We start from the raw sequence: 27,625 nt of genomic DNA on the forward strand, positions 1-27,625 counted from the left end.
ATATAAATAAAAAATAATACTAAAATAACACTCGGTTTGACTTACTTGCTGCTGCTCCGAGCTCGGTGTCTATGGAAAGGCGGCTGAAGGCTGAAGATGTAGGGTTAACATCTGAAAGTGTGCGTCGGGCGAGGTTGGTGGGTATATGGGGCTTGGGATAGTCATAGCTGTTCTCCTCCTCCTCCTCACCACATGCACCAACAAGATCCCTTGGGCCATTAGAGCAGGTCAAAGGAGGCAATTCAGAGTAATCTAAACAATGACAGAAATACAATATTACACATTTTAGGAATATACTAGCAGACTGCCTATATGAAGATGAAGAGTTTTAAATATCACAGTACCTGAGTCACTGGCCTGATGCGGTCCAGAGGCAGTAAGGGCCTGGGCTTGGATGTTGTACATAGCTTCGTACATCTGTGGGCTTTCTGACTCCATTTCACTGAGCATACCCCTAGAGAGATAAACAGTGACTGTCAGTACACTGAAAGAGATCTGATATCTAGGTCTAGTCCATTCAGAGTGTCTCTTGATGTTTTGCACCTCCATGGCAACAAGTTTACCTGGGACTGAGGGAAAGTGAAGGAGGTGGTCTAGGCACAGCTTCCCCTGCAGCAGAGGGCAGCACTGGCCGAGAGGATGGAGTCATGTACTCTGACTCCTCATCGTTTTCACAGGTGTCCTCCTCGTTCTGAGCTTCGACTGCTGGGAGAGTCCTGTCAGCACAGGAGAAAGAGTCAACACACATGTGACTGCTAGCTTTACTGACAGGTTCAGCGTGAGTGTAGGAACTGAGGGAGAGTTTTAATTTTGATTACTTCAGACAGTGAAATATTTGGGTTCTGTCCATTTTATATATATATATATATATATATATATATATATATATATGGAAATAATTAATTAAAGAATGGTGATTTTGTTAGGGAGTGTATGTGCACAGGAAAAAAAAGCTCAAAAGACTTCATCTTCAACTTTTTGAGTGCAAACCATCCTTTTAGGATTGAATGATTTGGGGAAAAATGTATTTGGGTGTTGACACGGGTTTTTATAAAAACAAACTCAAACCATGAAGTGAACGGAGTCACAATCTTTTTTTCATAGTTCACTAGTTTCAGAATTAAACTTTTATTATGGATGAGCATTTTTCTTTCACTTCTTTTGGACTGATAAACTGCAGCCCCCGCTGAGTGCCATTAAACAGCTTGAAAAATCAAAGACAATTTTTAACATAACTGACTAGATTTGTCTGAAAGAAGAAAGTCATATACACCTGGGATGCCTTGAGTGTGAGTAATTTATGGGCTAATTTCCATTTTTGGGTGAACTAACCCTTTAAAGAAATCTCAGTGCACAATGTGTCTAGTTTTTATGAAAAAACAAAAACAAAAAGTAGCCTTATATGTCGACGTGCAGTGCGGATAGTCTGGAATAGAGCTCTGAACAGAACTGTTTCGTAATGCCGCTCCCGCTGAATCACTGACCATTACCAGCAACATGTGTGTTCCACTCCCGCGATTTTTGTGGCCGCTTCCAAGATCAGATATTTTGTCAGTGAGTTCAGGATCTGCTGAGCAGCAAATACTCCAGCATGGTCTATCAGTCATCTATCCTACTCTTGACTCAAGCTCGTGTTGGATTCAGGGTTGCAAAATCCGTGTTTTTTACTTTTAAACTAATGTCCTGGGCTGATTTTTCCATGGGTAAACATGCCCCTAGTCTTTATGGCTCTATGGCACCTACCTGATTGCCAAGGAATAGATGGCATTGGCCGAGGCAGATGGCTTTACTTTCGGGCTGTCGTAATCTGACCCAGGATTGGATGACCCGAAACTCTGCACATGAAGCAAATGAAGGTTATATAAAAGTTCAGATTAGGCTTCTGTCAATATGTAAATGTAGCATGTGCATCCTCACTAGCTGGTGGTCGAGGCTGGGGGGACCATTGTTTCTTGGGCCTCCTGCTCTGGCATCGAGAGTGGAGGGCAGTTGGAGAGGCAGAGAGTGTCTGTTTGAGAGTTCTCGAGACCCACGGGAGTCTCCACTTGCTGGTGGTTGTGATGGGGCTTTGGGTACGGGCCGGGAGTTCCAGTCTGGCATGTTGCGGTTAGGAGGGGCAGGAGGCAGTTTGTCCCGAGGAGGTTCTCCGGGTGTACTAGGAAGAGGGCGTCTTGGGAGCCGGTTGTCTGCTCCGGCTGGGTGTGGTCGGTCTGGAGGAGGTGGCGGCGGCAGGTCCCTTAGGGATGGGGGAAGTGGTAACGGCTTGTCTTTGTGATGGGATGGGGCCTGGCAATAGGTTGAATAAACCAGATATTATGAACTGAACATCAAGAAGCGCTCGGCTTATCCCAACTCTAAAATTTTCTTCTGAAGTGTTTAAAAAGAATGCTTAATACTTTCCAAACTGAGGTACTGAGGGTGGAAAACTTGGCGAAACATTCCATGCTAGTGGATTTACCTTGGACGTGGCGCCTGGACTAGAGGCCCCAGGAGGGTTGGTGGGTCTGAGGGGAATCAGATCCAGCCGTGGAGGTACTGGGGGAACGATAGGAGGCTGGGGAGCAACTGACATCGGTGAGGGTGGTCTCTCCACCTGAAACAAGCCAAACCATTCAGCATACATCCTTACTGACACTTAGAACTCACGCCAACATTTCGAAGCCTTTACCACAATCTGGAGCTGACTAATACCGAGATGTCTGTGGGAAAAGTTATTTGGTTTGGATTTGTAGGAATTCCTATGTTAAACTTTAAAACAGGAACCTTGTACACAGTAAAAATAAATAAATAAATAAATTGAATGAGGCAGGTGACCGCTAAATCAATGCTGTTCACTGAAAAACAGGTTGAGGTGTAGTAGAAGACATCTTGTTGAAGATTTAACAAAGCAGAATGGTCCTTAACCTCATAAAGAGATACAAGTTGTTCTCACTTTAGAACCAACCAGCTTGCTAATCATGAAAGGAGAGTCCTCCAAGCGATCATCATCATCATCATCGTAGCTGGGCGAAGGGGCTCCCTCAGCCCCAAATATGCTCCTGCAGCCTCCATAGGAGCCTCCACTATTAGGGTCCTTGGGATCGAAGGGGTCAACGACGATGGGCTCGGTGCCCTTAATTTCACAGCGACAGAATGGGCAGCCCTGACCTTCCGACTCCTAAGAGAGTGAGAAAAGAAATCGAGAGTGAGAAAAACACATGCATGTGTATCCAGACTAATGGACAAGGTTCTTCAGATTTACCTGCCAGGCTGTGAGACAGGAAGTGCACATGAGATGGCCGCAGGGCTCGATTTTCACATCCTTGTCATTCTCAGCACAGATCTTACACAGTTGGAAAGTAGAGCCCATCTCACAGTAGAGCTCATACTGCTCCTGTAAGCGTTAAAAAAGGAGATTTTCACAGATTATCCAAGACACATGATGGATTTAGGTGTGTGAGATAATAAAAAAACAAAAACAGACCTGTGTGACTTTGATATGGTCTTGAGGTGAGGGCTCACACAGCCCTGTGAGGTCAGGGTTCTGTGTGCGGCCATCGGGGAAAAGGTAGCTAAATGGGAATAAACAGTCTATAAGACACACAGAAGATTTGAGGGAGGTGAAGTGTGACATCTGATGCTTCATTAAATAACTAAAATTGAATAGATATTCTGTGTGTGAGTTTTAGACAGAGGTGTACTGAAGCTGTGCTGACTTACAATCCTTCCCTAAAGCCATCGATGAGGGCCTGGAAGAGGGGTTTGTTATGTGGAATGGTCTGCAAGATATTCCCATCGGCTGTGACGTAACCAATAGCCCACTGGCCGAGTCGCGTACAGCTCAACCTGAAGATATAGCTGTAACCAAGAGAAAACGTGACTGTTACAACAAATACTTATGAATGAGACAAAATAAACGGGACAATCTAACAGTGTCAGATCAAGTCATCACTGAGAAACAAATGCATCAGGGTTGGTCATATGATTACTTTTCTTTGAATCGAGAGCACTTATGACATCATGGTACTTTTACAATACATCTATTGATGGGAGGTCCCATGCTGTCCTTCGGGCCATTTAGAATGGGGATTCAAGCAACTAATGATGCATTGTCCAATGTAACTCCTGTCACTAATTATGTCGCAGATAATGCTGCTGTGACAAGGCTGATGCCATGAACATATAGGAATGAAAAAGTCTTGGGTGAATGGCTGAAGCTCAAGACACCAAGAACTTTAAGTACTGGGACTAAGTAGACAGCGGTTTAGTTTTGCATGAAGTACCCCTTTACAGTGGTGTGTGTGGTATGTGTATTACCTGCCAGGCTTGTGGATGAATTTTTGCAGACGAGCTTTGACTTCATCATAGGTGAGAAAGGCCATGTAGCCTGGATGAGTCACTGCAAGACTGTTCCAGTTTCTGAGCAGTGATGACCATGGCTATATATATATAAAAAAAAAATAACATACATAGGTTTTTTTTTTTAAACACCATTCACACTGTGAATTTAGTATTAGTATGTGAATGTATATACGGATAACATCTGACAGCAAAGATACTCATGGTCAAGTGATGGCCTCTAATATCCATTTAAAGGGGTCATATTGTGGTCTTCTGATGATTCAAACACAAGTTTTGAGCAGTGTAGAGTTGCGCTTGTTGTTTGTCTCCGATCACAAATGCAGACATGGTTTTATGTTTACACAACGCGATACGCAACACATAAAAAGACAGTAAAAGTCATTATAATCAGTAATTATGTCACCACTGGATGCAAAAAATGGCTCATTTATAAAAAAAAATTTCTTGTTTTGTTGGGCAGGGACTGATGGCATCACAGTAAGGTAAGGGGCGTAACATTTCCGTCACATGCTTGAGGTATTCGGTCAATCACAATGTACTGGATAGCTAGCCAATCAGTATGCACCACATTATGTGGAAAATTATGTGTTTTTATAAACTTAAACGCATAAACACATTGCATTACACCAAAATACACAAAATAAATGTTCTTTTTAGCCACATCATATGACCCCTTTAAGAGATGAAGACAGTCTGAGACAGAGTGCATTATGGATGGAGTGGTGAGTTACGCTGTAGGCCAGTGACACCACTGAACCAAATGAACTCAAATGACTTATACTGGCAAATTTAAAACACACATCAATCTTATTTCCTTTCATAAAGCTCAACAAAACCACAGGACTGTTGCAATCACAGATGCAGTTTATCAATAGAGACAAATGGCCAGTATATATATTAAACATGAATGAAGACCTTTAAAAGTACTTCTGAGAAATAATACTGTCATGTGCTCATTTGATATAATCTATACACCAAATGAGCAGATGACAATACTCTAGTTTAGGATGACAGTATTATTTTTAAGTAGTAGTTTTAAATGACTTTGTCTTTGTATTTATGGCATTGTCCGGCAAAACTGGCACTTCCTCTCACTGACAAACACTTCTAAGCATTTGACTTGTTCCTTTTTTAATAAAAAAAAAAAAAAGAAAAAAAAAGAAAAAAAAAGAAAAAAAAAAAAAAGGTAAAAAAGCGGTTTGACACTGATCAACAGCTTTCCCTTATGGAAATTCCCTACTCTGTAGTAATTAAAAGTAGTAGCCTTATTATTAATATAAAAGTATTTAAAATGAATTAAAAGTAATGCTGTAAAATATTGCAATATAAAATACAGTCAAAAGGGATGTTGATTTAAAAAAAAAAGAATTGTGTTATGACTATTTTAACATGTTTTGTGTTAAATGTGTGTTAAAAACAAAAAAAGAGCCGTTAATCTTCTCAAGTGCAAGTATCCTCGCACTTCAACTTTTCATCATCGGTGGATATCTTCAATGTGTGGAAGCAAGCAGAATGTTCATATTTGGCATTAGCAGCTTTTAAAATGCCTTTTGTGATCATTTGTAGACTGTCGATGGGCATTTTACTGCCTCAAGAATGCTGGTGTGAGCTGCGCCCGCGTTAACGCTACACGATTTGCGGTGGGAACTTATTTTAACAAGCTTTATGGTTTCTTTTGCTATATTTATTGTGAGTGGAATCACTTTCAATTAATCACTGACACATTGCAGTGTTTCACATGAGGAAATTCATGCCATTTTTTGCATCTCTCTTACTGAAAATGAACAGAGCTCACAGTGCCATGTATAGTGAAAAAAGATGTTAAAATGTTTTCTTGGCTTTCCAGCTAACATTATATTCATTAAGTGTAGCCTATTAATAACAAATGTGTCTTTATTTGCACATTTGCATGGAAGACACCTCTGAAGCTCTTGTGACGGTTATTGATGTGACCGGCAAATAAAGGTGGCTTCATCTCACCGACCCTCACCATCATCTGTATGCTGAGGAAAATATGTGAATAAAAACCACTAATGTTTAAGATACTGTCAAATGCCACTTTTTTTTATTATTCAAATTACTTTTAAGGAATTTTTTACTCAATCACCACTGTTAGTGTTTAAATTACCATATTGTGATTGTTTACAACACAAAAATATCATACGGTCAACGAATAGTGTAACTATAACACAGTGTGTAGAAAATGTAAACACTTTCTGTGTTAGCAGGAATACCACAATGGTTAAGTTAAAAAGTAGCAAAATGTGTCGACTTATCTAGAATATACAATATATTCTATTCTAGTGATGACAAAGCTGAATTTCCAGTAGTCATTAATCCAGTCTTCGGTGTCACATGATCCTTCAGAAATCAATGCAATTACTGTTGTGCTGGTTAATATCTTTTTTGGAAACTGTGCCACATTTTTTTTGTTCAGCAAAGAACAGCTTTTATTTAAAATGCTAAGCGGTTACATTACAACTATCTTTACAGTCTTTCATTTCGATCATTTTCATGAAATCCTTGCAAAACAGAAGTAATAATTAGACTAAACAAAAGACCATGATCCACCATGTTGGTTTGTGGACAGGTTATGTATTGGCTCTGGCACAGTTTCTGTGAAAAAGAAGCCTCAGGACACCTCAGGGCAGGCTGCATTCACATATTTTTAAAATGCATTGTTTATTAGCTGAAACGCCCCCAATGCTTACATCAAATAGCTGCAGAGCAAATACGGGTCAATCAACCAACCCACCTTGCCACTCTCAGATTACATATCATCATTTTTAAAAAAACTTCAGTATTTACTACCATAACCCAGGATGCCTAATCATGCTTGTGTATGCTGAGCAAACACATAAAACAAAACCGGTTTTCATAATGAGGTATCTGTCTCACAAAAGGTCCACTCCCAGTCAAAAGGCTGCTGAATCGCAGAAATAAAAAAAAGTCCTGTGACTGGCTCTCGAGCGAGGCAGGTTCATTTAGATGCTGATGAGAAGTGTGACCTTGCTACATGGAGATTCATCAAGAGCTTTGCAGGCTCTCTGTAAACAGCCGGTCTATTTCTGGCTGCGTGAATGAAGCTGAGGTATGGTTCGGCACAAGCGCTCTATACTGCAACTTGAATGGGCACAAGGCCAGCCGTGCTACGACTGTTTAAAGTACTCTAACAGACCAATATACCGACTTGAATTATGACACGCTGTCAATGTTAGCTCGATTATTAGATGTATCAAAAAGGCTGCATTTGATTATGGCTGCATCAGTCATAAAAATGATCCAGACCCCTTTTTTCCCAAATTAGGTTAGACGTGAAGGAAGGAAGACTAATTAAAGGATAGATGTGATTATTGGCTATTGAGGAGAGAGAGGAACCAGAAAGCCCAGGACCTGTGATCTGTGCTAGAGCACTCTGAATAATGAGCTCATTACATAGACAGCACTGCGCTGCCAAGCAGCCGTCAGATGATGCATTCAACAGCTGCTATATTATAGATTCATATTCGAATCACAATAGTCAACTGTTCCATGGAAAAATCAACATGACTAGATTTTTACATTTTCTGAAGATGACGTGAGTAGCAAAACCTGTCATCAGGATGTTAGGGTGTTACGGATGGTTGCCAGAGCGTTGCAGTGCAGTTGTTAAGGTACATTATACCATAAAATATTAGGGTCAGTAAGATATTTTTAAGAAAATTAATAAGTTTTATTCGGCAAGAAAGCATTTAAGTGATCAAAGTAACAGTAAAGAGATTCAAAAAACAGAAAACAAACCTTACTGGCCCCCAAACTTTTAAACACTAGTGTATTCAGAGAGGTTTTATCAAGTTATGCATTCGCTATGCTTATGACAGGTGAAAACTGTACGTATAATAGCATGATTGAAATATCACTCATGTTCTTAGCACAGCCAATGGGGGGGACGAGAAGGGCTGCATTTATACGTTTCTCTTTTTGATTCAATTTACACACTTTAGATTTGGACTCATATTTAAATTCTGATGTCAACTTTGGTTATCATCCATCGACCCATATAACTAAATACTTGGGGTTGGTTCAAATCCCAACCCCAAGTATGAGCAATAGTAATCGTAATCTTTCCCTAGCAAATACCACTAATTACTGTATGTGGTTCCAGAATAAAAAGTGTGTGTACAGACAAATCAAGTAGTAGAACAGAAAAACCTCAAATATCTCTGTTCTGCACTGTTGCTCTCAAAGGGTATATAATTAAAGAAAAAAAAATCCTACAGAGGTTAGCAGCAGTTGCCATTAAAATAGGGCAAAGAGCTCTCTTCAAATGCTGAGGCACTTTCAAATCATCTCTTGCCCCCTACTCTCAGGAAATCGTGTGCTCAGAGGAGTACAGACAAGCCTATTAGAGCTACAAAGGTGATAAGAGGCCTCCATTCACATCAGCACTGACATGCACACTCAAACAGCACACGGCCACACAACAGTCATTGTCAGACCTTCCTCTACACCGAGCTCAGGAACAATAGAGCTAGTCTGTGCCTGGAGGAAGTGATGGAGTGATTGAATGACGCACCTGGAAAAGCCTGGTGAAGATGTCGAACTCAAAGACGGAGATGTAGTCATTGCAGGTGAGGTCGATGGTGGATTTGAGAGCCATGGCCTCCAGGCCCGAGCTGATGGGGTGAAACTCATGCAGGGCCTGCCGGAACACCTTCCAAGGCACGATGGTCCTGAAATTTTAGTTATGTTATCAGAATCCGACTGATTTCCTTAAGCTTGTCAAAGTCCAACTTCTTTTGCTTTTCTATGAAAATGTGGCAAGTTTTTCTATGAGAACAAACAACACATTAAGCATCTCACTTGTCCCCGAATGACCTTCTCCAAAACTCTGCGGCATCTGCTTTGGTGATTCTGAAGTTATCCCCTTGAAACAGGCCGTTGGGAAAGATGGCTTTGAGCTCGGCGAGCATGTGACTGAATATCAGCGACAATTTCGTCAGGTTCCGTCTGAAATACAGGAAAGAGAAGAGAAGAAAAGTTTTGTTTGTTTTATTTCACAGAGAGGTTTTTAAATCCATGAAAGTCTCTTTAATTTAATAAGATATTTTAAGACTAAGTAAAGAAAATGTATGAAATCGAATGGAACACTATACATCAATATGGTCTCTAAATGTAAATGCCTTGTATTAAAAATGCTTCAAAACGCAACTTGCAACAGATCTCCACTATTTTTTCCCCAATTAATTTTACAAAAAAAAAAAAAAAAAAACAGCGCTTTAATAACTCTGCTCCCAACCACTAGAATATGGAAAATAACATTTACTGTAATTCTTCACTGACTCAATGATTGCACAGACACTATCCGAAGAGAGCTGAACTGGATGATGACATCATTGAATCATCAATGAACTGAAATGTTCTTCAGGATTGTTGTTTTTTATTTTTGTCTTGTTTTCCAGTGCAAATAACTAAAGATTCTTAAATCAAAATACATTTACTTGAAGCAAAATGTCAAAATAACAAGTCTTGTTTTATGAGAAAATGTTCTAAATAAATTGAGTTTGTGATTTCTAAAAGTACAATTATCTGCCATTGTCACATTTAATGCAATGACTTTATGAATGTAAGACCTTCTGCTCCAATTTAAGACCTTTTTCCGCCTTTTTTGTGGAAGGTCATAAGTCTTAAGACCATTTTAAGTCTTGCTGAAAACCTCTAATAATAATAATTAAGCGGCCACATTATTTGATCAAACTTGTCAAATCTTTACATGGAATTCATGTGTCTCATATAATTGCTCTTGATGAATAATTGTAGCAGATTCTGGAGTCAGGCCTGGTGGTGATTGAGTATTTCTGTGGCCGGCGGGCAGATTGAGGGAGCACGCTAGGCTCGTATCAGCAAGGACTGAATGCCTGCTGCATTTTTCTGATTCCACCGACTGTAGGCACATGAGGCCAGAGCAGGCAGACGAGAGCAGGGAGGGTCGTGCTGCACGGCAGGGGGAGGAAGTGGAAAGAAAGCCATGATTTACACGGCAGCACAGTGGGGGATTGTACAAGCGGGGGAATTGACATGCACAAGAGAGAGTCTGAGTGTTTTTTGAGGCCGCAGCTGCCTCCAAAAACCGAATCCTTACTTAGACTACAAGAAAAAAGTAAATGACAAAGTGAGAAAAGGGATGTAAAAAAAAATGCATGAGTGGAGTGTAAACAAGAAATGAGAGCAACCAAAAAAGAAAAATAGCTTACTCAAAAGTTTCTGCTTCTCTCTCATAAGCAATAGCTCTGCTTCGTGAAGGGCTCTTTGGACTAGTACTGCAAAAAGTCTGTGGCTAATGTGCTGCATTTCATCTGCTTTCTCTGGTCATTATGTGCCCCAAACAAAATAAATTAATAATAATAATAAATCAAATAAATTAATTAGGGATGCACTGAATGTTCGGCAACCTAAATTATTCAGCCGAAAATAGCAAAAAATTGGTTTCGGGTGTTCAGCCGAATAAGTGAAAAGGCCGAATATTATGTACTGAACAATGACTAACGCAATCAAATAGAGGAACGCACTAATGCAGCAATCATGTCGGCAGTGTTAAAGTCTTTAAAACTATCAGAAAAAGATGCAGAAATCATTACAAGTGCGAAGCACCGAAAGCGAGAGACTGTTTAGTGCTGCATTACAACTCCGATGAGAAGAAGAGGTGTATGTTGATTGAAATCACGAAATGGTCTTAAACGATTACTAAATAAACTGCAGAATGTTATATTTTATAATGTACAGTACGCCCAAATGGCATGTATTCTGACAGCGCTGCACGAGCTCGTGGAACCAGGGTTAAAAAGTCAAAAGCACAAAGAAAAACTTGTTACTCGTCACTTGTTTAGTAACATTGTGAATTCTTTTTAAAGACGTGACAATTTGATACGTGCGACAAACATCTTCCCAAATTTGCAATGAGAATCTATATAATAATTTATCTTCATAAATCTGAATGCTTTTGTCAACAACAACAACAACAACAACAAAAAAAGAAGCACTGAGATCTTCTGAGATCGTGGGCTTCTGCCAAAATAAAAGCAGATAAAAAGCAAAACTTTATCGACATTCATAAATGATAATGTTGTATTTTTACTGTCGTTCTGTAAAATAAAATGAAAAAAGTCAATAATAATGATAATAATAATTATCCCACAACAGTTCTATTAATACATTTATTATAACATTCACACATAGTGTTCTAATTGGGATCTGTGATATATTCTAATGTTTTAAAAGAAGTCTCTTCTGCTCAGCAAGGCTGCCTTTATTTGTATAGTAAAAAATACATAACTGATTCAAGTCTCAAAAATTCCCCCAAAAATATTATTTTACTAACTTATTAATTTTTAGTTAAAATGTGCTTTGTTGGTATAATGTCTGCTAGAATGTTCAGCGTTAAGTAAATATTCTTAAATTGTTGTTTTGTAATTGTTTTTTTTTTTTAAAGCAGGACAAAACAGTAGAAAAGCACTTTTTGGCAATTTAATTAATGCAATGCAATGCCTGAACATCTGGATAACAGTGCAGATGCCATATATAATTTTATGTGCTGCAACACCTCAAATTCCCTCTGTCTTCATAGCCTGCGTTTACATAATTCTTTATCTATGGCTCTGGGAACAGTTGTTGTTTGTGGCAAAAGGGTGCCAAAGTGTCTTCAGCCAGCAGTGTGATATCTCCTCTCTCCAAGAGGACACATAAGAGGAGTTTAGCAATGACATTGGTGTGGTGAGGCTGCAGGTTTTGGTGTAATACAGATTGGCACTTTTAACCAAAATGTTTGCAAGCATGTACATGTTTGAAAGAGTGACGCACACAAGTGAAAAAAGTGAAGCATGAACAAAGGACAGACTCGACTCTTTATATTTATGTAGATTCAAACCATGAGGGAGAAGAGTGGCTTTCGGCAGGAGATTCAATCTAAGTAGGACACAAATGCACAGAAAGCCCAGGATCATGCAGCAGGGCTTGCTCAATCACTCACTAAAGCTGTCGCACTGAGGACGGCGTTTAAGAGCTGCACTCAGAGTCAGAGGCATCACTTTTCAGAACAATAACTGAAGCCCTCATGCTGGCAAACAATCACAATGCAAACAAACAGCATTTCTAATGCCTACTCATGTCTTTGAATAGAAAGTGAAAACCAACATATCCTGTGTACAAATATGCAAGCATGTCTACTAAACAATATTCTAAAAAATAAGTACAATGAGTCAAATGTCCAAATTTGTCAAACGTTCTGAAAAAAAAAAAAAATCCAGTGGATAACAAGTACATTAAATAATCTGTTAAAAATAAGCAACATTACCCAGTGACATTAAATTCCATTGAACACAGTATGAACGTCTGTATCTCACAACCTTGGTTTCATTGGCTCTATATTACTATAACTTTGGTTAAAGTTGTGGTAAAAACAACACCTGAGTAAAAGGCATCAGTGAACAATGTGATCAGTCTTTATCTCCAGGAAAACCTACTTTATCAATGGTCAAGGTTCAGTTCGGACACAGCTATATTGCTTCATTATTGCAGTTTCATTAATTCCTGCATTAAAACAATCAATCTGACCCCTCCTCCTCCCCAATCTTTCGGTTGGCTGGCCTCTCCTAGCTGTTACTGTAGGCAGAGTTTACAGAGTTATTATTGTGGCGACATTTCCATGCCCCGGAACATGACGCTGAAATGAAACGAACTATGATTGGTTGTCTGACGTTGGTCAAACTGCCTCAAGGGCGGGCCTTGGCCAATGAAAGCGGCCATGGATTCCAGACCTTCAGCCATCAGTCTACAGACTACTAGATACTGTACTTTTGTCAGCTTCTCTCCTCTTTTGGCCTGACCTTTGGCCTGCAGCTGGTTACTCCCTTCCCGTTTCCTGTTTTCTGTGATAAAACAGCCAAGCCAACTGGAGGAATCTAGAGCGGTGCGCTCGTGCCCACGGCTGATTAACAAAGAGCCTATAGTCCAGAAGCGTCACACCTACAGTCTCCCTTCAATCCTGCCTCCATTTATCCACATGCTCAAAAAACACAAGAGTCAGTTTTCAATAGTTTAAACTAGTATTGTTCAGCTAGTGCACATTTCAAAAGCCAACTTCCCTATAACTTTTAACATTTCCTCAAATATTATACTTGTAGGTGTCTAAGGAAGTGACTTTCTCTGCCACTGGATACTCTTTAATAAATTTTTTAAATGTGTTCATGAGAATATGCGAACAGATCATAGATTCTGTGTTTCCTTGTCAACACAGCCACCACTTGACAAATTTAACTGTCCGGAACTGGCTTCACACCGGATCTCTGTCAGGAAGTGGTGGTGACAGAACTCATACACTCAAGCAAATACACACACATCTTTAAATAATTTTTTTTTTTAATTTTTGATCGCGGTGATGCTGACGCTGTCCAATCCCCATCCACTGTGTAATCTGAGGTGACTTCCAGAGAAGTGATCCTCTGGTGGGATGCAGGTCTAAGAAATAATACATTTAAACAAGAAGGTATTAATTTGCTGAATGCAGGTGGTGAAAATCAAATCAAATGTACACCAAGCGGCAACCTTCTGTCATCTCTCTTGAAGACAACAGAAGAGATTTTAACTGCAATTTATCAACTGGCCGCTAGAGACTGATTTCAAAAGGTAGTTTTTAAAAAAAAAAAATTTTTTTTTTATAACTCATCCGTTTAAATTATATTAAGCCTTAAAATGCTGCATAATAAAGGTCATGTCCACTTAAGTGACAAGTGGATTGCTGCTGCTGTCACCGCCGTCTAGCTAGGCTAGCAATCAGCTCCACCCACGTCCCGCCTCTTTGCCCATTTTCGATTATCCAGGAGTGACGCGCTACCAAGATGGAGACAGCCGGCTCTGCCCACAGGATTCTTCGAAGAACAGAAAGTTAAAAAGAACACCATGTATTTTAATTCCTTTTGTAAGACTATAAATGTCTTTACTGTCACTTTTTATTGGTGGCATTCTTATAAAATAAAAGTATATATATAAAAAAAAAATACTGCCCCCAATCTTTTGAATAATAAATTATGGCTTATGATCATATTCATCGAATTCAATGTTTGATTTTAAAGAGACTTTAATTTTAGAACTCATTTCAGTATGGTGATGGATCGAAGTCAATGAGGTCCAACAAGTTTGGAATGACATTGGGGCGAGTAAATGATGAAAGAATGATCATCTTCAGGTGACCTATCCCTTTAAAAGAGCAGTGTTTTAGAGGAAGATCTAAAGAACAGACTGAATGCCAGTTTAACATAACCCTTGACTAGGAAACAAGAGAAGCATGACTTTGAAAGCGAAAAAGAGATGGCAAAGCATGCCTGTTTTCTGCTATGTCTTAAGACAGAGGAGGAGACTAACACAGCAAGAGTATGAGAGCTGCATTATAAGCCAGTGTCTGCCAGTGTGATCAGTAGGCCATAAATAAATAGTGTTCCACTCCTAGTGTGCGGCTCTCAAAACGTGCTTAGCTGGGCTCACCTTGGCTCTGTGTTGAGCAAGATGCAGGACGTAGTAACTTGAGCTGCAATACAATCCTCGGATGTGTTAACAGTGTTTCCATCCGAAGCGCTCTCTGTGTGCGCTAACTCATGTAAAACGGACAAAGCTGTTCCTCTGACAGAAGTTCAGATGCGATTATCACTTTGTTCATGACACCGAATCATTGGTTGCTCAGCTCCATTGCTTTCAGGCTTGCATTGTTCGTGAGATCTCTTAAGAACCGTATAACTCACTAAACAATGCATGTTTAATACAAAGAAAACATAATTAACACCCCACAGACGTGAGCCTTGAGCTACACATCCTGCGTGATAAGACTTTGATCAAAGGCGCTTACTATAAAAAAATGTTTTGCTTGTTTGATAGCATCTTTTGTTGTGTTGTTTGATGACACTTGGGTTTTTCTTCTGATAAGAGTAGGAGGTACTAAACAGTGCTAAACCACAAAACATGGGTGAACACATCATTTGCTACAAGTTTATTTATTTTCTCACCAGCCTATTGAAACAAAAATAAGCACTAAAATGATTGCAGTGTATGTCAGCAACAAGATAAGTGATAAGAGATTGCGGTTGAATTTTTATATATACATTATATTATATCCACAAGAATAGTAAAGAGGTAATGTACACAATGCATAAAACAAAAAGTAAAGAGAAAACTAGAAGACAAAAATAAAACAAAAAAACTAAAATTACCCCCCCCCCCCACTCGCTTTTTTGCATGTTTGGTCACCTGTAAACTTCATTAATTTCCCTCTAGAAATCAATGGAAACTATTTACTGTAATAAACTTGAATTTCCCCCCAATGGTTGGGCGGTGTCTCCCCTGTCGACTGCATGTTTGTAGTCTGAAATGTTTCCTCTATACTATTTCAGTTTTTCAGCTACATCTCATTTGCACTCTTCAAGTTCAGAACAATTCACAGAAAGAAACACGTAAAAGGATGTTAAGAATTGAAATACAGAACATGAGCGACACGTCTTCACCACAACAAATGACAACTCATCTTATGACAGAGCTGTGACTACAACAAAGGAAATTGTATGCCGTACAAGCTGACTAATTTCAATTAAGCCACACAACTGTAAAACACCAGCAGATGCACATATATCAGACTTCACCTATCTGTTGTGTATTTCCCTATTGCTATAAATGCTCCTTTCATGCAGACCTATAACATGCAGATAAGATGGAAAGATAACCAAACTAACTGGAGAGGGAAACGAGTATGGAAAAGTCACGGTCCAAATATAGTGACCCGAAGAAAGTGTTGATGCATAATCGCAGGACAACACAATTAGATAATACCACTACAATTATTCAGAATAGAACATCCGTCAGAAAGTGTAACCAAAATTAGTTTGCTTAACTGACAACTGCTTCATGGCACACTACCTAACCTCAGGCTACCTAAATTGAGAACACATGTCATTTCACAGAGATGGATATCAGAGGACTACGCATTTCTTCATAAGGAAGCCATGCAATGAAACATAAATATAGAAAATAAGTAGTGGAAGATTTCAACACTGGAACAGAGTGTCTACCAGCAATGATGTGAGATCAAATAAAAGTTACCAGATATTGCTCATGTTCAGTTGGTCTAGTGAAATACCCACACTGACCAAAAGAAAGTTATTTGGTTTATAAAAAAAGTGACTTCTGTGTGAGCAGTGCCTCATGCATTGCTACACTATAGACAACAGAACTTTTTTACGGTTCAGCTAAGTGAGTATGACGTCAAGCATGAAAGCAAAGTTAATGTTTAAGTGTGCAGTAATGCATCAATGCACAATGTACAAATTAATGCATCACTCATGGATTTTAATAATAAGTAATTACAATCTAATTCACTGTGTTACAGAGACTGTCCTAGATTATATGCATGACATAAATTGCTTCATTACTCTTATTTGGATGCATCAACTTGAACAAGGCAAGTTAAAGGCTGTTACTTGCATGCTCAGTTATGACCTATTTACATTCAGGAATATCTGAAAAAAAATAAAAATTGTTTGGTAACAAAATTGGAAAATTTGCCATATAGTCGTTAATTGTATGACTCTTCCTGTACAAGATTTCAAGTATGCTTCAAATATTACGTTTCACATTTCTGTTTTATGATATGCAAACGTACTGCACACGTACAGTATAGGGATGGGCGTTTTCCGCAAATATCACATTCGAATATTTGAGCTCACAAAAAATGAATATTCGAATATTTGTTTATTTAAATTAAGTTTAATGAGACAGACGTTATTTTTCAGCAACATTTATTGTTTCCGTGATTTTTGAACAAGCTTACACACAATAAGCTTGAACATTACATATCGTGTTTTGTAGCTGAAAACCTTTAACAATGCGTGCAAACAAACAAAAGTACAGATTAAAAGCAGAAAAAAAAGTGAACAAAGAAAAAACGTGAACAGCCTGCAGCAATTAGGCTATTGTACAGAATGCTTACACTTAACTTTGAAACTGTCAGCAAATCTTTTTTGCTTTTTTTTCTATTGTTTTACATGTTCTTGTTAAGAAACACGGCATGTAAACATGATCGGAGGAAAGTCGGCTCCTTAGTCTGTTAACAATAAGGCCGGCCGCGGAGAAAACGCGCTCTGACGGCACAGATGTTGGTGGGACTCACAAATAACGGTGTGCTAAGCGAATACGTTTTTTAAAGCGCTTCGTGTTTTCGTTTCACCACTGAATGGGATCCTCATCTGGTGGAATACATGGCTCCAGCAAGAACTGTTCCCACTCGTCTCGGCTGGTCTCTCTGTAATCATTGCTGAAGACTTTTCCGACGAGTGGGCATTGCATCCTCTTCATCGTTGGTGGCGACTACATCCGCACCACTCGCATCAAGAAAAATGTTCTGAAAATGTTCAAAGTTTTTTTTTCTTACTTCTCTCATGTTTTCATCGAGAAACCTGAGATGTTTGTGCCGAGGGTCTAGGGCAGACGCGAGAAGAGAAGTTTTCACTGCATTCTCCAAGTTACCTTGTTTATTCGTTGCTTGAGAGATGCCGCAACAATGTTCTTGAATTCGGTCACTTTCTGTGATTCTCCACGGCATATCTGAAGTAGGGGTGTGTACGGATAGTCGAACATTCGAATATTCGTTCTGCTCTAATTATTCGATAAATAAAAATGATATTCGAATTTTGCAAAAAAAAAAAAAAAAAGTTCACAATAAAACCTAATTTGGTCACTTTCTGTGATTCTCCACGGAATATTTGAAGATGTATGCAAGCAAAAAACAATTAATGAATGAATAAGGGACTGTTCACATATCGCGCCTAAAAACGCTTGGAAAACGCTAGGCGCGCCGCTTTCTCCTCCTTTCCAAAGCGCTCGGGCAGAAGCGACCGCGTCGCTTCCATTATGAGCGTGCATACCGCGTGCCTACATTGGAAATAACAAACTTGAGCGCGCAAAAGACGCGATATGTGAACGGCCCTCAGATATGTCGTGGAGAATCACAGAAAGTGACCGAATTCAAGAACATTGTTGCGGCATCTCTCAAGCAACGAATAAACACCGCTACTTGGAGAATGCAGTGAAAACTTCTCTTCTCGCGTCTGCCCTAGACCCTCGGCACAAACCTCCCAGGTTTCTCCATGAAAACATGAGAGAAGTAAGAAAAAAAACCTTTTTTGAACATTATAAGAACATTTTCTTTGATGCGAGTGGTGCGGATGCAGCCGCCGCCACCAACGATGAATAGGATGCAATGCCCACTCATCGGAAAAGACTGAGCCAGTTCTTCAGCGATGATTACAGAGAGTCCAGCCGAGACGAGTGGGAACAGTTCTTGCTGGAGCCATGTAACGTTATTCCACCAGATGAGGATCCCATTCAGTGGTGAAACGAAAACACGAAGCGCTTCACAAAACTTATTCGCTTAGCACACCGTTATTTGTGAGTCCCGCCAACGGCTGTGCTGTCAGAGCTCGTTTTCTCCGCGGCCGGCCTTATTGTTAACAGACTAAGGAGCCGACTTTCCCCCGATCATGTTTACATGCCCGTATTTCTTAACAAGAACATGTAAAACAATAGAAAAAAAAGCAAAAAAGATTTGCTGACAGTTTCAAAGTTAAGTGTAGGCTACGTTCTACAATAGCCTAATTGCTGCAGGCTGCTTTACTTTTTTTTTTGTTCACTTTTTTTTTTTTTTGCTTTAAATCTGTACTTTTGTTTGTTTGCACGCATTGTCAAAGGTTTTCAGCTACAAAACACGATGTGTAATGTTCAAGCTTGTTCAAAATGATGGAAACAATAAATGTTGCTGAAAAATAACGTCTGTCTCATTAAACTTAATTTAAATAAACGAATATTCGAATATTCGTTTTTTGTGAGCTCAAATATTCGAATGTGATATTTGCGGAAAACGCCCATCCCTAATCTGAAGCTCTGTAAAAGACCGCAGTTCTTATTCATTCATTATTTTTTGCTTGCATACATCTTCAAATATGCCGTGGAGAATCACAGAAAGTGACCGAATTAGGTTTTATTGTGGACTTTTTTTTCTTTTCTTTTTTTATGGCAAGCAAATATATAAGCGAAATCCGAATATCATTTTTATTTATCGAATAATTAGAGCAGAACGAATATTCGAATGTTCGACTATCCGTGCACACCCCAAGTACAGTATGTCAGTTTACCTATTGTCTGTTTGTATCAAGGTATCAATTTAGTACCAATATCGAGATACAGAGGCTGAAGACAATTTTTTTCTTGCCAACCCTAGGCAGCACTTGAGGTGTAGAGAAACTGTTTTGATGAGTGCAAATATCTGACTGTAGAAGAACTATAAAAGTCTTCAGTACTACGGAGGTAAAAGTGATTCTGTGAAACTTGAATTGCCTCAGACTTTCAGTGTTAGAAGTGGCTAGCCTCAGCTGTGCATGTTAAGGGGGCCTACGAGAAACAGGAAGGGGGAAGTGAGCGTGTTAACAGGAAGAACAGTGCCTGCATGGTGCAAAGTATGACTGGTGTGTCAGAGTTAATCATTAAATTCTTCTCACTCAATACGAACACCCTTACCCCCTCAGTAAAGCTCCAGCGTCTTACGACACGGAAAATCTTTGGATAAGATTCTTGAGAATTTGCCACCAAAGCAGCTCAAAAAGAGGCTCTCGTCATGCAAAAGGTTTTCATCAGAATGCACTTATGGTTACAAACATCTAAATGTTCAACTTGGCGTTTCTTTGCTAGTTTCAGAGAAGTGAAATAGTATGAACAACACGGAATGACAACCTGGCCTATGGTACGAGAAGCCGATGTACTACAGGAAGTGAGATTATAAGAATGACGGAAATAATGTACGGACATTTTTATGATGTTTACAAACAACTAAAGTCAGACTGCTGTGGTTCCTGGGACTTTAGCACTAAATGAAGTCCACTTTTAAATACTAGCTGAGTGATAAAACAATAATCACGACATAATTTTCCAGTGTGAAGCACAAATGCACAAATGAATAGGGGATTTAAACTAGTTTAAAGCCTGATGAAACAGCACTGACAAACAGGAGAAACACTGTGCACAGCAATACAGTCAGAAGGCTTTTCAATCTATTAAATCACCATCGTTTACCATGGATTTACTGTAGTAACTTTAAAAGAAAATGCCACCGTCTTTCCATATTCCACTATGTTCTTCCCTCAATTTAGACGAGTTGATACATGCTAGGGATGCGCCGAGCTGATATTCAAATCGGGTATCTGCTCCGATACTGACATTTTTCTCAGATCAGGAATTGGTCAGATAGGGCCGATCCAAATCCGAGATTTTTTTTATTTATTTTTTTTGTGCAAATTATTCTGTGTTACTTCTGAAGCCATACAATATCTTAATGCAGCGGTTCTCAATTCCAGTCCTCATGCCCCCCCTGCTCTGCACATTTTGTATGTTTTTCTTATCACTTCAGACTTTTGTTCTATTCGAAGTGGACATCACAGGACATTCCACCAGATTCCGTTCCATTCAAAGTGCACTGAAGTGTGTGAGATGTGAATTTAAATTGTATTTATTTACAGAGATATATGATGTCGTCACACTTGTCCGTGTGTGAAGACATGGCACAGCGCAAATCCCTGAATGAATGTTCGGAAGTGAGGTAAACTTCAACAGATTTCCCTTGCTCAGGGAGTAGGGAGCATGTCAATGAGATTACAGTTCACGCACGGAGCTCACTTCTAACGAGCTGGTTATCTGAATCAGGTGTATTAACAAAAAGAGACGTGCAAAATATGCAGAGCTGGGGGTGCGAGGACTGGAATTGAGTACCGCTGGCTTAATGTGAGCTACATATGAATATTTAAGTCCTTACACACTAAAGAACCCGGGGTTATTTTTTTAACCCAAATGCTGGGTTGAGCCTTTTGGGTAATTGTTTTGGGGTTATTTTTTCAGTGTTTGGGTAGTTTTTGTGTTACCCAGCTCCTGGGTCAAACATAACAACCCAGTGTTTGGGTTGTTTTGCAGCTCCGTGGTCAAATTGTAAAACCCAATGTTTGGGTAGTTTTTGTATTACTCAGATCCTGGGTCAGACTTAACCCAGCGGTTGAGTTATTTATTGCGGGGATTTTGCTTCTCTTCTGGAGAGAGCAGTTCTTAGCGCCATCGAATTGACGCATTTGTCGCTAAAGTACAGGTTTATATACATTTTATTTTATCTATAAAATCGTTACTGTGCTGAATATAGTTACATTTTATGCAGAGCAACATACAGGTGCGTTGTATGAACCACCTTTAACGAGTGACGTGGTCTTTTCGAGTAATGGAAAAGCCTGATGCTTTGCATAAAATAAACAATGTTATTCATAAAGAATACTAATATTCCCTCAGAGCTGTTTACTGTTTGTTTTTGGGCAGGTTATAAAGGCAATCGCAGTATATTTCCACTATGAGTGAAACGCAGGAGATGGCCTCAGGAGTGAGCAGTTCCCGCCGAACACGACTCCAGCTCGGGCACGAGAACCAGCTTGGTGGAAACAGAACGACAGAGACTGGCTAATAACACGTAAATTACTTCTGTTTAACGTTTCATTTTTTGTTTTATTGTTTGTTAAATGAGTTTAAATATGGGCAATATGTAGCCTATTAAAAACGATATAAACTGCTGTAAATGATAATAAAAGGAAAATAAAGCAAGTTAACATGCAAACCAGTGGTTGTGTAGATTATTTCAGAAAAGTTTAGAGGATTTAAGTTAATCTGTAAACATTATAATGTATGAAGTAACAAATAAGCTAGTAATATAGTAAAAAAATAAAAAACTTTATCTGGGTTAAATCAACCCCTTATGCTGGGTTAAATAAACAACCTAATTTGCGGGGTAAAATTAACCCAAGATGGGTTCTTTCCTATATTTACCCAGCCCTTTGGTTAAGAACCACCCAAATTGGGTTGTTTTTTAGAGTGTACATTACAGTTCACACAAACTCTTTTCTCTGTTGTATCTCTCAGTCAACCTTTCAACCGTGGTCGCATTCGGTTATGACAGTCAGCTCAGTAAAGCTCTCTCCAAGATCGTTTTGTGTTCCCGTTAGTGCTGGGCGGTTTGATCAAAAATGTATATATCGTTTTTTTTCAAAATTATGCCGTTTTTTTTTTTCATGCATAATCAGGTGTACAATGCATTTTCTGCTGATTGATATTCCATGATGTGCTTGCAGCTAAGGTGCTGGAGCAAATTGCTTGTGTTGCCGCCTTTGACGACAATTTTAGCCCGACAGCACTTGCATAAAATGGATATTACATATGCATAATCTGCCTGCAGTGCATATGCACCACAGACAGAAACAGTCTCGTGCATTTTGCATTTAAATCTTTATCACAAGCAATCCCACGGGTCTTAATGATCTTTGTTTTTGTGCTTCCATAAAAGTGAACATATATATTGTTTTCCTTGTTTATCTAAAAATGCTCTTTTTCTTGTTTTAAACCTAGCCAAAAACCCATGTGACTGCGTTTCCATGTCAATCCATGTTCATTTTTCCAGCGAACAATGCGCTTTCACTTTAATTCAGCGCCTGCAGCACAGCAAAAATAGACTCAGTTCGTTAACAATCACTGCACTGCTGCAGGGCACCGCTCCTTGACACCTCGTGCAGTATGAATCCGTTAATACGCACAGCAGACGGACTGTGTGAAACAGGCGTTATAACGTAACACCAGAGCACTACTTTGTTTACCCTCACCACGTCTCGCAGTCGCTGCTTAGAAGTGCAACATTGTAAAGGGTCCGTCTGAAACAGTGTCGGGCGGCCGCGGCGCAGCATAACGTTCGTTCCGAATGCTGAGTAATTAAATACACCGCTATGGCGGTATATTCAAAATTAACATCGTAACGAAAATATACACCGGTTTTCGGTATGAACCGGTTTACCGCCCAGCACTAGTTCCCATTATTATACTTGATTTGTGTCTATGAATTTGCAAAAAGGACTTTAACTTATTGCCGAAGTTTAATGTTGTTTTGTTACTTGCTACAAGGTGTCTGTGAGAACAAAACACGACGTAGAAAATACTTAAAATTGTATTTAACGTGCACAGCAACTGTAATTTAAAACTGTTAAAAGAAAACTGTTGCACATATATAATACACTACGCATCAATGTCTCTTTTCTTTGTGCTTTGCACTTTTTAACACGAATTGCTTACAATATGCGCATCCGGTTTACAGAATAATGCGCTTGAAGCAACACAGAGTGTGCACTGTATTTGTTTTGTCCTGTCGTATCCATCGGTATCTGTATCGGCCAATGCGGAACCCTCTGTATCGGAATCGATATTGGAGACAAAAAAGGAGATTCTCTAATATATACCTCTCCCGTCTCAGTGCGTGTACTAAATCGCTGTAGCACGCGGTGCTAAAAGAGCACTTCGCAGCACTTTGACTTTGGCGCAGTAATATCATCACTCCTGAAAACCCCCCCTTCCCTTTTCCCTCTAACTTCCGTCAATACAACCAATGTGAGGAGTTTCCAGGAGTGATGATATTACTGTGCCAAAGTCGAAGTCCTGCGAAGTGCTCTTCCGTCATACATTATAGTTATAATTTTTTATCCGCTTAGAAAATCAGCATGTTTTATTTTGTGTCACCATAATTACTTGTGTAACTACTCATGTAACAGTCTTTAAATAGGGAAAACAGGGAAGTGTTTGTAGGCTTCTAAATTCATCCCTGTTTGGATCCTAAGGAATGAATGGTGCTAAGCTAAACTCTAGCATTGTGACGCCATGCTGCAGTGATTTAGTGCACGCACTAAGACAGAAGAGGAACGAGTCAATCTTTCGTTCATTATCTGGCTCGGCTCGGTGTTCATCTTCAGTTCTCTCTTCACAGCAGTTCAGTCAGTGTACTGTTTGAGTAAATTAATTACTCCGGGATATTGGTTTGTTTTAACTGAGAGGGAGTATCAGCCACATTAAAAAAGTTAACAGCTTAAGTCATTTGTGGATTAATGCTTACTGGAGACGCGAACGGTTTAAAACGATTCAGTTCGATTTGGTGAACTGGTTCAAGAAGATCCGGTTACATCAAGTGATTCGTTTGCGAACAGGATATCACTACACTGCAGAGTTTTGAACTCTCTCACAACAGACACGGAAGAGAAGACAATGATGAAAAAAGTCATAGTTTTTGCCATTTTTGTCCGTAATACCGCGCTGCATTCAGTGTATATTATATATATGTATACATTCTACATCTACATATATGCATGGGGCGGAGCTATCAAAATAGGGGTGAGACCCTTTAGGGGTGGGGCGTGTTTGTTTTCTACATTTTACATCTTGCCCAATGTTGTCCACTGAAACAATATTCATATTAAAAGCTATTAAAACAAATATAATGAATGTAATGCATGCATGCAATGCTACATAACAGCCAATATACATAAAAAGGGTTCAAATAAAATTACATTATAACATTGCAACATTACAACCTAAAAACTGGTTCTTAAGGCAGAAGTTCAATTCACTAAACTTAAAAAAACAAAAGGGGCGAGCTGTTTGACTGGTCCCATTTGCATTACCCATTCCTCCTCTGTCCGCTCACACGAGACCAGCGTTTCCCGGATAAGCAGAAAAACTGGTAAGATCTCAGACCACTGGCTGATCCGTGAGCGCTTGCATGCTCTACTTCATTTGCATCTTTGATATATGACTCAATGTAACCTCTACTCAAATTCTTTGAAGAGACCGGTTTCACATGATTCAAGGACTGACAAACCATGTTTTGCTGCTTCTGCTTTTGCCTCCCACACTGAATTAATATGCAGGGCATTCCAAAAAACATAAACTAGCTCAGGAAATGTCTGAACCGAGGTGGCTTGAGATCTCTGAGGTCTGCTTTCACATCTAACCCAATGCCTTGTCAAATTGAAAACGTTTGACACCTTATTTGGCCACTTCAGATTGTATTTAACAGGTTCGCCGCTTATGAAGGCAGTAAAAGCAGCATCTTGCTCATCTGAAATATTATAAATAATATAAATAGAATAAATAATATAAATAAATTGATATAGTGTCAGAAACTCACCTGGGTTGAGAGTTCTCCTCAAACATTCGCTCTTTGCCGTCTTTGAACAGGCTTATGGTCTGTTTGGTCTTCTTGGTCAAGTTCTCCATAAAAACGCGGAAGTACTCGTTGTCGCCCAGTGTTTCCATCTTGCCTTCGTAGCGGGATAGGATTGTGCGGAGATGCTGGTAGGTGTCTGGCAACAGGTCCAGGATATACGGAGGACTGTTCTTCAACGCCAACTTAGGGTTCTGGCATAACCGTACCACCTACAAAACAGCAGAGAATCCAGACTATGTTAAATATGGTATCTTTTCAAAACAGTGAGCAGTGAAATTGAAAGTGGTGGGTTGCTACTATATTGAGTAGGGCTGCTCTGATCACGATCGGCCGATCGTTAATGTGCATCTCGTCAGCAGCTGTTACTACACAGAGCCGTTGTTAACTGAGAAGATGCGCAAATAAATGCTGAAAATGAACGTGGATTTGCGCATCTTCTCAGTTAACAATGGCTCTGTGTAGTAACAGCTGCTCTATGTGAAATCACGCACCTGAGGGAATTTACCGCTGATTAGAGAACCGGCTTTACTGACGAGTAGAGCCCGACCGATATATCGGCCGGCTGATATTATCGGCCGATATGAGCTTATTGCATTTAAATCGGCATCGGCGTTTATAACGGCCGATGAAACATGAGAAACAGAGTCTCATGCTTCACTCATGTTATGAGTGTTGCATAGTTTGCCCACCAGAGGGAGGTCTGCAACTCCACAGTTGACAACAGCGCCAGAAATCCACTAGAGAAGAAAGCGATCAGCCAAGCCACGGAGATGTACTGTTTTGATGGTGAGTCTGTCGTTCAACATGTGAAATGATTGTAGATTTAGTTCATACACTGTATATAAAAACGGTGTGGTAGTTCTAGCTAACGGTCCTATCATTATCACTTCTAAATATTCTGTAACATCACTTACAGCCGCTAATGCATTGCTATATTAGATTAGCCACAAAGCTAATACCATGTTTATCAGTGGAAGAGCGCGAACGTTATTAAGAAGTCAAACTATAACGTTAGCGTTTAACCTATTCTAAATAGTGTAATAGTGCAGTGTTTCCCACATAATGACCGCGTAACTGTGGCAGGGGGGCGCGTGTAGTCAATGACTAGAAGTTATGTACAGCGTGCCTCGAAAAAACAACAACTGTTATGTTATTCTAACGCTAATATAGCTTCCTTTTTAGCAGGCCCCTTAAATGCTTGCTATTAACTTGTTTGAAGGTGGTTCTTCTCAAATTTGACAGCGGTGTGTTCATGACACTAACGTTAACCATTCAACTTCGAATTGATTTTGTAATCTTCCGGTAACAGTAGGCTAACTTTACGTTCGCCAGCGCATGACGATGTTTTGATTCAGACTGCACAAAGAGAAGAGGAGAAGATATACGGGTCCGTTGTGAATGTGTCTGTGAGAGCAAATATAGTGTAGTTACAGTGACTACAGTAGGTGCGTCAGAAATGATTAAACCAGAGGGGACATGTAAATAAATGTGAGCTGAACAAGTGCTTTTTTCTTTTTTTTTCTTTTTTACAGATTGTTTCAAAGCAGCTTTACAGACATAACAGGAAAATGTTGTAATAATATTGTTAAATATAAGTAGGTAATAGGTAATACCTATTGCTTGACAAATATATATATATATATATATATATATATATATATATATATATATATATATTGCCTATGGAGGAGATCCCTGTTTATTATTATTATAATTCTAATGATGACATTAGTAATGATACATGGTGATATTAATACACATGCTTATTCTTTCTCTGTCTCTCTTTCTGCCCTACAGATGGCTGAAAAAGGTGAATGCTGTAGCAGCAAAGTGTGGGACTACTTATGCAAATACTTTAACTTTAGTATTATAATTTATTTACAGTACACACACAGACTGTTAAAACCAGCTTCAACTGGAAGAAAGTAAAAGTGTTAAATGTTTAAAACCAGACTGTTTTTTGATCATTAAAAAATATATACTTTTGATGTGCAATTGTTTAGTCATTGAGACTGTAATCTAAGGTTTTTTTTAACATAATCCTTTCTGGAAAATGGTTTATACAGCCCACATACATAGAACAGGCAGATATTTTGCTATTGAATGTTGTGTAAATGCAGTTTATAGGAAATGGGTCTAATATCCAGTTTATTT

At 39.2% G+C, this 27,625-nt stretch overlaps 1 protein-coding gene across 2 annotated transcripts in view; it reads right to left on the bottom strand.

The window, feature by feature from the left end:
• Window positions 1-27,625, bottom strand: part of LOC132122761 (E3 ubiquitin-protein ligase CBL-like) — a 39,338-nt gene that overhangs the window by 3,889 nt on the left and 7,824 nt on the right. For both annotated transcript variants that reach the window (XM_059533139.1, XM_059533138.1), the window contains exons 2-15: window positions 25,433-25,680; window positions 9,184-9,330; window positions 8,897-9,053; window positions 4,297-4,418; window positions 3,700-3,837; window positions 3,464-3,551; window positions 3,242-3,373; window positions 2,933-3,157; window positions 2,459-2,593; window positions 1,918-2,286; window positions 1,744-1,835; window positions 564-716; window positions 345-454; window positions 46-252 (exon numbers count right to left, since the gene is read on the bottom strand). In XM_059533139.1, coding sequence (XP_059389122.1) covers window positions 46-252; window positions 345-454; window positions 564-716; window positions 1,744-1,835; window positions 1,918-2,286; window positions 2,459-2,593; window positions 2,933-3,157; window positions 3,242-3,373; window positions 3,464-3,551; window positions 3,700-3,837; window positions 4,297-4,418; window positions 8,897-9,053; window positions 9,184-9,330; window positions 25,433-25,680 — 2,323 coding nt within the window. The remainder of the gene's footprint in view (window positions 1-45; window positions 253-344; window positions 455-563; window positions 717-1,743; window positions 1,836-1,917; window positions 2,287-2,458; window positions 2,594-2,932; window positions 3,158-3,241; window positions 3,374-3,463; window positions 3,552-3,699; window positions 3,838-4,296; window positions 4,419-8,896; window positions 9,054-9,183; window positions 9,331-25,432; window positions 25,681-27,625) is intronic.

The sequence above is a fragment of the Carassius carassius genome, chromosome 41 (genome assembly GCF_963082965.1).
Source record: "Carassius carassius chromosome 41, fCarCar2.1, whole genome shotgun sequence".
Lineage (NCBI taxonomy): Eukaryota > Metazoa > Chordata > Actinopteri > Cypriniformes > Cyprinidae > Carassius > Carassius carassius.